This window comes from Saccopteryx bilineata, chromosome 2 (genome assembly GCF_036850765.1).
Source record: "Saccopteryx bilineata isolate mSacBil1 chromosome 2, mSacBil1_pri_phased_curated, whole genome shotgun sequence".
NCBI lineage: Eukaryota > Metazoa > Chordata > Mammalia > Chiroptera > Emballonuridae > Saccopteryx > Saccopteryx bilineata.
The window spans coordinates 377587686-377600201 of NC_089491.1; the positions used below are offsets into that span (position 1 = coordinate 377587686).

The window sequence follows — 12516 nt, forward strand, 5'->3', positions numbered from 1 at the left end:
AGAAGCTGGAAAGGGAGCATGGCCTACATGAACAGAGGTAAAGATGTGCTTAGGCTCTATCCTCTGCTAAGGGAAGTATGTCTTAGTATGGATAACCCATTGGGCTTTGTTTTCTGTACTAGACCAGCCCTTAGGAATTTAGCATTCAGATTGAAAACTGCTTTAAGCCTTCCTGCTGAATAGCCACCTTTCCTACTGCTATTGAAGGCCCTTGCTTTCTGGCACAGAGGCTTTTACTCTTGACCTTATGTGCAGGAAGGACACATCCTGCCAACCTGTGCCGCGCAAGGTGTGCACTCGGGTTAGTGGATCTAGGATCTAAACTTAGGCTCTGCTTCCGAGTGCTGGCAAATTAAGATTCCTTACCTGCAAAGTTAAGGATACCTACTTTTTTGTAAGGTGGTTGTGAGGATTAAGAGGTATATATAGAAATGGTCACAGGGTAGGTGTTAATTGATTTACCTTCCCATCACTAAGGCTGGAAGGACCTAGTGATCAATTCAGGAAGAAAGCTAGTAGGGAATTTGAGCAACAATATTCACGATTGGTGAGTTCCTTTAAATTCCATTGTTTTCTTCCTCTAACCATTTAACATTAACCTCTATTTCTTTCACACTCATAGCTGAGTCTGTCATAACCTGGGACCTCTACAAGAGGAAGCTGGAAGAGTGAATATAATTTACTAGCCCATTAGGATCTGCTCATTTGAAATACACGTTTTATAAGGAAGAGGTTTGAATTAACAGAGGCTATAATTTATGTCTCAGGGCTACAAAGAGACCAGACTGTCCAGCCAGAGACAGACGGCCTTTGTTCTAGGCCAAGCTCTACCGTGGACTTGTAGATGACCTGTGCAAGTCATTTTACGTGCTCGCTGTTACCTGTGTTACTCAGGTTATCCTTACTGGATAAATGAGGTTTTCTCCAATAAAGATGCAATGTGAAGGCACTTTAAAAAAATAAAATGAGTGAAGAATATTGGGGGAAGAAAAAAAACTTGGAACCTTTTTTTTGTGTTTTTTTTTTTTAAACAAAATTGTCCAGATTTTATTCACCAACAGGTCCTCCCTCTTCTCCCTGCCTGTTGCGGTGCCTCCTTCCACACGCCCAGAGTCAGGGGAGGGCTTCCCTGGCCTCCTCAGCTGTAATTTCCTGGGAGTAGAGGTCAGTGAAGAGAGCGGGCAGCCAGTAGTGGGCCTCCCCTGGGGCCTGCAGGTCGAGCCAGGCCAGCCCTTCCTTCAGCAGATGTTCCTGGAGGGGAAAGGAAGAGTCACTGGAGAAGGGGAGTTTGCACAAACACAGTAGATAACCCCAGTGCTCTTCTGGCTTCTGTGAGGTGTTCAGATTAAAACTACATGAGTGCCTTCACACATTTACACAACCACACTGCAATGATCTGTTTGGCCTTGACCTTTGCTTGAGATGTGATTAATGCCACCAAGTCACTTAACCTGTGCTGCTGGGAAAGGGTAAAGACAGAGTGGGATGTAGGACTACAGAAGCATTTGCTATGTGTCCTTGAAGCTAATCACTGACTTCTAATCCCTGAAGCAAAATGGAGATCACCATCTTTCAGTTAACTTTCTGGGTAACAGATGTGGGTCAACCTTTTTGGAGAAGTTAATGCAAGGAAAAAGGTATTAAAAACCTACATTTCCATGCTACTTACTCCTTCACAACATCAACCTTTCATTAGCACCATGAACTTTGTATATATACAACTATAACTATATGCAATAGTATATAATTATAGCTATATATGCAATAGGTTATAATTTAGATATGTAATTATCGTAAGTTAATTTCCTTCACCCTGAACTGTTACTTCCAGTATAAACTACATTAACCATCTGACCAAGTTCTAAAAGGTCAGGAGAGAGCAGGTGCCACTGATCCCTCAGTCACGGCAGCAGCCTGGGTTTCCACACATGTCCAGGTTACAAGCCTGCCTTTGTGCCGCCTTCAGAGAAATGCTGGGGTTACCTCTAGTGTGAAAGCAGTGGCCTTTAAGGCAAGAGACCAGCAGAACAAAGGCTGCAACTCCTGTCTGTGTAGTTCCTGACTCCCCACCTCCTCCCACCTGAGCTCATCTTTTTGGGGCCATTCCAAAAGTCACATACCAGCACTTGCCGAGCTCGCTCTGTCTCCCATTTAAGACTGGCTTTGATATCACTGACAGTCACGTAGCCATTTTTCTGAAGGAAGGAGGAATGGGGATGAGTCAGTTAAGAGTGTGCTTTCTCTTAGAAACCAGGACTTGCCCAGGGACAGTGATTTATCCAGACTAGAGAAAACTGGGCAAAGAAAGCCTAAGTATAGAAAAAGAATGTTTAGAGGTCCCAACAGAAGAGAGGGAGGGAGGGGTGACTTCAGGCGACAGGTTGACTGGTTCAGTCTTCTTTTTTTCTTAATGTTTATTTTATTGATTTTAGAGGGAGGAGGGAGTGAGAGGGAGACGAACATTGATCCATTCCCGTATGTGCCGGACTGGGGACTGAACCAGCAGCCACTGCTCCAGGACGATGCTCTCACTGAGCCATCCGGCCAGGGCTTGACTGGTTCAGTCTTAAAGAGTCCCTGGCACTAAAATATTAATTTTTACTTTCTCAGAGAATTCTGGAGTGTGACAAGGGAAGATCCATAATGATTAATCAATAGGAAAAAATAGTGATAATCATTAACTTCATAATCTAAAATATTCCCCAATGAAGAAAAACCTGTCTCTTACTTAGTTTTGTGCTACATTACAGAATTAAGAAAACTGAACATGTCTTCCCTAAACACATGGTAAGGGTGTGGGGGGTGGCACATACTGAAGGCATGCTGAGGATCGGGGGACAGCAAACAAGATTAAATGTTTTCAAGAATCCATAAAGTAGTTTTAAGACATCCCAGAATCTGTCTACCAAGGAAATACAGTTAGTTGTCTGCATGTCTGTCTACTCCACTAGACTGTAAGCTCCTTGAGAGCAGGAACTACGTGGTACCCATCTTTATATGGCCCACAGCCTAGGCCAGTGCTTTGCACTGTTACTGCTCAATAAATTTCTGCTAAATAAGCACAGGTCTGAGTAGTGCATCCATTAGACAGTTTCAGCAGAGACGAGTGACCGAGAGATGACCAGAGGTGCTCCAGAACCCTTCCCAGGCCGTCCCTACCATGCGCACATGTGTGCACACACACTCAGAAGGCACACCAGTACCTCTGCCAACTGCAGCACCACAGTGTGATCCATGTTGAGCTCAGCTGGAACAGACTGAATGAGGTAAGTGCCGCCGACAGGGATGATGCCGAAGCCAGTGCCAAGTGCCTTTAGTTTCTTGATGGCCCTGATCAGGTCGTCTCTGAGGTGAGGGACAGCTGTTCAAATACCCTTGGCAGGGCAGAGCTAGCAACAATGCAGCTTCCGCTGTGCCCTGAGTAGAAGACCCTGCAAGAAGACTCAAAAGGCTGTACAACAGTTAACTAGGTCAGTAAAAGGAGGGTTAAAGGGCACCAATCGTGCTGGGATATTCAAGGGAGATGGTCAGGCTCTCCACGCAGCAAACCATTTCAACACTGGACAGAGGTAAAACCATACCTGCAGGAATCCATCGGGAAAAGTGAATGAATAAGCTGACCATGAGACAACAGAGAGTACACTGAACTATGGAAAAATAGAGAATGCTTATCCATTTTAAGGGGGACAACCCAAAGCGGATTATTGCCATTTGAAAATTCAGGCCCAGTATTAACAGGTTTTCTGATATCTTAGTTGACAACTAACTCAAATTAGGAAAAAAGAAAACCTACAAAACAAGGTGTAACCACACATACAGCCCACCTACTGACAGCCTTTTTACCTCGTCTCAAATTGGAGGCACACATAGGGGCTGCGAACCAGGTCAATTTAACCACACCCCGTCTTCCGACCCTAACCCCCTTCCCTAGCCCCTCTCTCTGCCTGCTCTATGCTCCTTAATCTCAAGAGTATATGGAGACCAAAACTACATACATTTGTATGAAAAAAATACTTAGAAGAATTATGCCAAACTGTTTAACAGTTGTAATCTCTCAGTTGAGAAATAATGGGTGGTTTTTGTTTTTTATCTCTGTATTTTGAGTTTTCTAAAATAAAAACTTTTTTATGATCATAATGAGGAATAAAAATGATTCTTAAACTATCTTAACATATGAGCAGTAAAGAGAAAAGATATCCATCTGACTTTTAAAGACCTTTCTCTACTCCACGGTGTTGGAAGTTAAGACCTACTGGCTGACATCCTGGGCGAATTTGCCCCTTCCTTTTAACACCTGTTGATGTAGTTCCTCCAGAGTTATCAGACCTATTGGAGAAGGGGGACAGAAAGCAGATAAAGGGTTACCTTTATGGCTAAAAAAACAAAGTCAGCATCACCTTTGAAAAATTATCAATACTCTCTTGACATCAGTGCCATGTCTATTTATAATCAATGGTTTTAGGTTTTTCCTTTCTTCAAAACAAACCATTTAATGTGCTTCTTAAGATGACACTACCGGAGCAAAGTGGCCCGGGCGCTCGGGATGGCTCCTTGGCCTCTGCCCCAGGCGCTAGAATGGCTCTGGACACAACAGAGTGACGCCCCAGAGGGTCAAAGCATCGCCCCCTGGTGGGCATGCCGGGTGGATCCCGGTAGGGCGCATGCAGGAGTCTGTCTGACTGCCTCCCCATTTCCAGCTTCGGAAAAATGAAAAAAAAAAAAAAAAAAAAAAAAAGATGACACTACTGGATGACCATATTTAAGGCCACGTTTTGGAGAGCACACAGACACTAGCTGGTATCACCATACCCTATTTCCTACCTCCCTATTATTTTCTGCAACAGCTAGGGACTAGACCAGAGGTAGTCAACCTTTTTATACCTACCGCCCACTTCTGTATCTGTTAGTAGTAAAATTTTCTAACCGCCCACCGGTTCCACAATAGTGGTGATTTATAAAGTAGGGAAGTAATTTTACTTTATAAAATTTATAAAGCAGAGTTAAAACATATAATAATAATTACTTACCAAGTATTTTATGTCAGATTTTCACTAAGTTTGGTAGAATAAATCTTTATAAAACAACTTACTATAGTTAAATCTTATTTACACTTTGGCTGCTCCACTACCGCCCACCATGAAAGCTGGGATGCCCACTAGTGGGCAGTAGGGACCAGGTTGACTACCATTGGACTAGACCTTCCTAACCAAAGGTCTTTGGAGAGAAGAGACAATCAATCATACAGGTAATTCCATTTCCCCTCAGCCATGGAGACCTACCGTGGATTCAACTACATGAAGCAACTAAGATGCTTCTCAAGACCTAACAGCTCTCAAGACCTTACTGGCCTTGAGAAGCAGCCTGCAAGATGGGAAAGGTTATCTCTCAAGGTTTTCTTCCTCTTAGAGAAGTCCAAAGTCCGGTCCACAGAACCTAGCCACCCTCACCTCCATTCCGGTGCTTCAGAGCCAGGCACACTTCGATGATCTGGACACCCAGCTCATAATAGAAGTCTCCCACACCTAGCATCTCAGACCAAAACCCTTTTCCAGCTAAAAGACAGAAAAACAAAAGCTAGGTTATTCATTAGTTACAGTTTTTCTTTCAAAACTAGATTAAAGCCCTGGCCGGTTGGCTCAGTGGTAGAGCATCGGCCTGGCGTGCAGGAGTCCCGGGTTCGATTCCTGGCCAGGGCACACAGGAGAGGCACCCATCTGCTTCTCCACCCCTCCCCCTCTCCTTCCTCTCTGTCTCTCTCTTCCCCTCCCGCAGCCGAGGCTCCACTGGAGCAAAGATGGCCTGGGCGCTGGGGATGGCTCCTTGGCCTCTGCCCCAGGCGCTAGCGGCAAAGTGACGCCCCAGAGGGGCAGAACATCGCCCCCTGGTGGGCAGAGCATCACCCCCTGGTGGGTGTGCCGGGTGGATCCCGGTCGGGCGCATGCGGGAGTCTGTCTGACTGTCTCTCCCCGTTTCTATAGCTTCAGAAAAATACAAAAAAAAAAGTGAAAAAAAAAAAAAAAACTAGATTAAAACATCTTTTCTTTGGGAAGTCTTCCCTGCCTGGCCTTAAGTCCTTATGCTCCATTTACTACCAAGGATCAACAATCCGACTCTTGGTAATTCCTGCTAAAGAACAGATTCAGCTCTAAAAAGCAGGCAATCTAAAAAGCATTTCAAGCCTGACCAGGCGGTGGCGCAGTGGATAGAGCGTTGGACTGGGACGCAGAGGACCCAAGTTTGAGACCCCGAGGTCGCCAGCTTGAGTGCAGGTTCATCTGGCTTGAGCAAAAAGCTCAGCAGCTTGGACCCAAGGTCGCTGGCTCTAGCAAGGAGTCACTCGGTCTGCTGTAGCCCCCCATCAAGGCACATATGAGAAAGCAATCAATGAACAACTAAGGTGCCTCAACAAAGAACTGATGCTTCTCATCTCTCTCCCTTCCTGTCTGTCTGTCTGTCTCTATCTATCCCTCTCTCCGTCTCTGTCACACACAAAAAACCAAAACGCAAATAAAAAGCATTTCGATTTGGCTGCTCATTCTGGCTCAGGATACTATAAAAATGTAGGACTTTCCTAAAGTGCACAGTGAAACATAATGGGACATATGCTCTAGGCAAAGCTAAGAGAAATGCACAGACCTAGCATTCAAAAATCTATTGAAAATATTTTATCGAGTGGAAAATGCAGCCCATAAATTGTAATTATAGCATTAATCACATATATTAAAAAAGCTTATAAATATGCTAGTGCCTAGAAAGATACACCTTAAACTGTTTTTTTTTTTTTTTTTTTTTCCATTTTTCTGAAGCTAGAAACAGGGAGAGACAGTCAGACAGACTCCCGCATGCGCCCGACCAGGATCCACCCGGCACGCCCACCAGGGGCGACGCTCTGTCCACCAGGGGGCGATGCTCTGCCCATCCTGGGCGTCGCCATGTTGCGACCCTACTGGGTGTCGCCATGTTGCGACCAGAGCCACTCTAGCGCCTGGGGCAGAGGCCACAGAGCCATCCCCAGCGCCCGGGCCATCTTTGCTCCAATGGAGCCCTGGCTGCGGGAGGGGAAGAGAGAGACAGAGAGGAAGGCGCGGCGGAGGGGTGGAGAAGCAAATGGGCGCTTCTCCTATGTGCCCTGGCCGGGAATCGAACCCGGGTCCTCCGCACACTATTAAACTGTTAACAGTACTCTATCACTGCAATTATAGGACAGAGACAGAAGACTTCTACTTTCTCCTTTTCTCCTTCCCTTGTTGACTGCATGATCACATACTACTTTCATTTTGTGTTTTTTGTTTGTTTCTTTCTTTTAGAAAGGAGAGAGAGAGGGAGAGACAGAGAGAGAGAGGAGAGAAAGACCGAGAGAGAGAGAAGGGGGGAGGAGCAGGAAGCATCAACCCCCATATGTGCCTTGACCAGGCAAGCCCAGGGTTTCGAACCGGCGACCTCAGCATTTCCAGGTCGACGCTTTATCCACTGCGCCACCACAGGTCAGGCGATCACATACTACTTTCATTAAAAGAAAATTTTAAGCCCTGGCCAGTTGGCTCAGCGGTAGAGCGTCGGCCTAGCGTGCGGAGGACCCGGGTTCGATTCCCGGCCAGGGCACACAGGAGAAGTGCCCATTTGCTTCTCCACCCCTCCGCCGCGCTTTCCCTCTCTGTCTCTCTCTTCCCCTCCCGCAGCCAAGGCTCCATTGGAGCAAAGATGGCCCGGGCGCTGGGGATGGCTCTGTGGCCTCTGCCCCAGGCACTAGAGTGGCTCTGGTCGCAACATGGCGACGCCCAGGGTGGGCAGAGCATCGCCCCTGGTGGGCGTGCCGGGTGGATCCCGGTTGGGCGCATGTGGGAGTCTGTCTGACTGTCTCTCCCTGTTTCCAGCTTCAGAAAAATGAAAAAAAAAAAAAAAGAAAATTTTATTTACTTTTTTTTTTTTGGTGACAAGAGACAGAGAGACAGAGAGAGGGACAGATAAGGATAGACAGGAAGGGAGAGAGATGAGAAGCATCAATTCTTCGTTATGGCACCTTAGTTGTTCATTGATTGCTTTCTCATATGTGCCTGATGGAGGGGCTACAGCAGACTGAGTGACCCCTTGCTCAAGCCAGTGACCTTGGGCTTAAGCTGGTGAGCCTTGCTCAAACCAGATGAGCCCGCGCTCAAGCCGGCAGCCTCGGGGTTTTGAAACTGGGTCCTCCATGTCCCAGTCCAATACTCTATCCATTATGCCACTGCCTGGTCAGGCTAAAACAAAATATATATTTTTTAATAAAAGGGGAAAATAGCCATAAAAAATTCCCTTGTAGCCTGACCTGTGGTGGCGCAGTGGATAAAGTGTCAACCTGGAAACGCTGAGGTTGCCGGTTCAAAATCCTGGGCTTGCCTGGTCAAGACACATATGGGAGTTGATGCTTCCTGCTCCTCCCCCCTTCTCTCTCTCTCTCTCTCTCTCTCCTCTCTATAATGAATAAAAAAAAAAAATCCCTTGTACATCACTCAAGGGAAGATCATGTACAATGGCTCCTGAGTCTGCACTCCAGCTCTCCATCTTCCCCATTAAACTGGGCACTCACCATCCTGCTTGGCACTCCCTAATGATAACACTTTCTGTATCTCCCTGAGGCCCTTCTAGAAGATGCACCTGTGACAGCAGTGATAACAACTAGGTAGCTTCTTGGGAATCCTAGGAGAACACTAGGCCTCTACAGACAACTCCTTACAGGCAAGAGGATCCACCCCAATGGTGGCACACATGTCCTGGAACTGCACCCGGAACTCAGGATTCTTTCGGATCTCTTGCTTGTGCTTGCTGGCAAATTCCTCCAGGTTGGTTCTGAACATGTCCAACTGCTTTGACATCTGTAAGATGGACACGGGGAGGTTAGGGGAAGCACACCTAGGTGATAATCAGTTACCAAAAATAGGTCCTGGCCCAGTGGTAGGGCAAAGGCTGACATAACCTATGTCCTCAGGCCTACCATTAAGATGTTTTCTGTTCCCTTTTCTTTTTATTCCTGCCTCTCCTTCAGAGTTCTGTTGTCAGCAGAAATGAGATGCTGTACTGTTTCCTGAATTCTAAAATACACATTTACCCCCCCCCCCCCACATTTCACCATTATAAAGCCAGGATGCATCTAACAATCAATGTGCACACCCAACGTGGTACTTCTTTCTCCCAAGAAAACCATTAAATTGAAGATGAACCTAATAATCCATTATATCTTAAAAGTGAGAGAATGCAGCACAGTGGATAGGGCATTGACCTGGAATGCTGAGGCCATCGGTTCAAAACCCTAGGTCTGCCTGGTCAAGGCACATATGAGAAGCAACTACAAGTTGATGCTTCCCGCTCCTCTACCCCATCTCTCTTCTTCTCTCTCTCCTCTCTCTAAAATGAATAAATAAAAACCTTAAAAAAATAAACATAAAATATTTTTTAAATGAAGAGAGAATGTAGCAACACATGCAGTGGGAAATCTTTAGCCACAACAGAAAGCCTGCACAGAAGAAAAAAGGAAGCCTGGCATGAATTAAGTGTGCAGTGACTGTTTAATCTGAGTCACGGACCTCCTTGAGGATCAACTCCAGATAAAGAATCCTGAGGAAGGGCTGTGGGTCTACCAGATTACATTCCAACCATAAACACAAATGTCTGGGGGATTCTCTGACATCCTATTTGTATTACTCCTCACAAAGCCTGCCTTCTATGCTACCAAAAGTAACCACTTGTGGCCCAGCATCTCATTTGCTACATATTAGAAACTGACACACTGGTACAGTCATCATTTCCAGTTGTTTCCTGCATGTCATCTCCCCAGGAGTGGGGCTTTTGAACAGCATAGCCTGTGTCTACTATCTTTCCTCAGTTCAAGGACCCATTTCCCTGCTTAACTGCCTTCTCTTCTTCACCAGTTACAATAACTGAGTAAACTCAGGGTAAGCACAGAAAGGGAAGTGTTAGAAAAGGAAACTGTGCAGGAGCCAAACCACCATCACTCACACAGACTTCTGGTATGCACTCTGATGTGATGGTGGTGGTGAGGAGTGTTGCAGGTTAGGCAACATGTTCATGTTATTCTTAGGCATTTCAAGTAAAGTCAAAAGACCTAAATCAAACAGCTCTGCCACTTACTAACCATGTAACCTTGGATAAATTACTTGATACCCCAGGCTCCTCAATTTTAAACTAGGAAAAAGTGATCCTTCCTGATAGGACTTTCAGGAAGAATGAAGATAGTCAATGGAAAGAAAATGGGCACATGTCTGGAAGGCTATGAGCATATGATTCAAAGATGTTAACTATCATTATTATTAGCAAGTCACTTAGAAGAGCTGAGGAGCCCAGACATCAGGATTTACCAAATACTCTATTTTTAGTTCAACCCAAACAAGCTAGTGTATATCAAAGGTGTCCTGTTCAGCCTTGTGGAGTCTCCCTTCCTGCCTGGAGCCTGCCAACCGACTCACCTGGGCCAGCTGGTCCTCAGCCAAGACAGTCCCCCGCTCCTTATACTTGGCCTGTCAGACAAAGAGACCAGCATGAGTTGAGAGTGGGCGCTGGGGGCTCCCACTTGTACTGCCTCAGCTGAAAAGAGGAGGCTCTCTCTTAAATGGTTTTCTTAGGGAGAGGGATGAGGAAGCGGGATGAACGACTCTCTGTAGTCAAATTTGGGGAAATGGGGGAAAGGGCTGGTGGATCTGGGGATGCTGACATTCCAATCTACCGGAAGCTGGAGAAACTCTGATCCCGGGGACCCAGAAGCCCGTGTCAGACTGTTGGGAGGCAATTTGAGGATACAGAGCTCTCTGTTCCAGAGATTTCATCTCTCTGCGGGTCAGGGATGGCTGTGGGTCCGCCTTCTTCCCCTCACCTCCGCAAGCTTCTTCTTGGCGATGGCGCCAGCTCCCACCCCGCGGCGGTGCATCGCCGCTGTGGGCCCACGGGCCGCCCCACTGCCGGGACCCCGGGTCTTCGCTTCCCGGGATCCGCCGCCGGCTCCCCAACGCGAAAGCGCGTACCTTACGTCATCTCCGCGCGCCGGAAGCTACGCTCCGACTTCCTGCGGCAGGGCGGCAGGTTTCCCACAGCTGGGAACCAGGGCCCCGCCTTTCGCTGGTGGCCAAGCTACGGGAAAGCGTGTGGCGGAGAGGTTGCAGGGTATGGACCCCTAGCCCCAGCCGTCTTGGTGCGGCTCTGCGTTCCCCACCAATGTGGACCTTCTCCTCTTCCTGTGACTGCATTTCCACTGCCATCCCAGCTACCCATGGTCATTGGCCGCCTACTCAGTTCTTGGGTACTGAGGGTATAGAGCAGTGTTTCCCAACCTTTTTTGTGCTATGCCCCACCTTAACCTTTCTAAAATTTTTATGTCCCCCCTATGTAACATACATAATTTTTAACATTAAAAAATTTATTTGTTCACTTAATAAACATAAATTTTAGGTTCTAGGAAGAAATCACTGAAATTTTTAACAAAACACAGTAAGTGAAATTTCAAAACATATAATGAAAAACAGAAATTTAAATTCCAAATAATCTTAATACAGATTTTTCTATATTAATTTATTATTTTAATTTAGTGTGATCCTTGCACTTGATGCTTGCTGCACAGAGATTTTATATTAGGTTCCAATTTGGTTAGCTTTAGTCTCAAGTCTCCACGTTGTGTTATATCCAGCTGATTTCTTTTTTTTAACCAGTAAATCATTTACAGCACTAAATCCACATACAGCTAAAAATGAAGATGGAAACGGTAGCAATGGTTTTCTTGCACATTTGGTTGAATTTGGGTATTTGATTTCTGTTTCCTCACAAAGCCATGCCATCGCTCCTTCGATATTAAAGCTTTAACTGACTCATCATTTTGCAATTCTGCGAGTTCTTCTTGATACTGCATATTTGATATATCAGACAAATCCACTAACATTGGCTGCATCATCCATGTTGGGAAATCAATTTGTTTTAAATCAGAAAATCTTTCTTTTAAATCAGCCGATAGAATATTCAAATGATTGACAATAACAAGTAAAGCGGTATCAGTTACTTCACATTTTTGGAGCCAATGAAACTGTTTAAAGTTTTTGTTGTTAATATGTTTCTGACATAACTCAATATTGGTAATGAAACCAAATATCTTTGCTTTTGCATTGACAAGAGTTTTATTTGTTCCTTGAAGTTGCTTATTTAATATATTTAGTTTTTCAAAGATATCGGCTAAATAACTCACACATGCTTTACCATCTATTGTTAACAGATACTTCATTTCAGGTTTGTCACTTAAAAAATCACTAAGAGTATCAAAGAGTTCCATAAATCTTTTCAAACAGTTTCCTTTAGATAGCCATCTTACTTCAGTATGAAGTAAAAGTCTCACATGGTCTTCATTTTGTTCTTCACAAAATAGCTTGAAAAGACGCTCACATTTGGCACTAGCTTTAATAGCATTAACACACTTTATTACTGTATGTAATACTTCATTCAGAACAGGCGAGATGTTTTTAGCTACCAAGTTTTCCCTATGAA

At 45.3% G+C, this 12516-nt stretch overlaps 1 protein-coding gene across 1 annotated transcript; it reads right to left on the reverse strand.

Moving 5' to 3' along the window:
* Nucleotides 1–974: 974 nt before the first annotated feature.
* On the reverse strand, nt 975–11021 carry SNF8 (SNF8 subunit of ESCRT-II). Its single transcript, XM_066263873.1, has 8 exons — nt 10865–11021; nt 10461–10511; nt 8714–8852; nt 5448–5552; nt 4254–4326; nt 3204–3345; nt 2121–2195; nt 975–1251 (listed from the first exon to the last, which is right to left on the reverse strand). Exons 1-8 carry the CDS (start codon nt 10916–10918, stop codon nt 1114–1116), a joined length of 777 nt encoding a protein of 258 aa, XP_066119970.1. The 5' UTR covers nt 10919–11021; the 3' UTR covers nt 975–1113.
* Nucleotides 11022–12516: the final 1495 nt, after the last annotated feature.

What these genes read in the sequence shown, in the direction of transcription:
- SNF8 (XM_066263873.1), bottom strand. Translation starts at nt 10,918, where the DNA reads ATGCACCGCCGCGGGGTGGGAGCTGGCGCCATCGCCAAGAAGAAGCTT. An exon ending in TGGGGTGGATCCTCTTGCCT is followed by an intron (nt 5,553 to 8,713) that starts GTAAGGAGTTGT and finishes TCTGTCTTTTAG; the next exon opens with CTGGAAAAGGGTTTTGGTCT. An exon ending in TCTGAAGCACCGGAATGGAG is followed by an intron (nt 4,327 to 5,447) that starts GTGAGGGTGGCT and finishes CTTCTCCAATAG; the next exon opens with GTCTGATAACTCTGGAGGAA.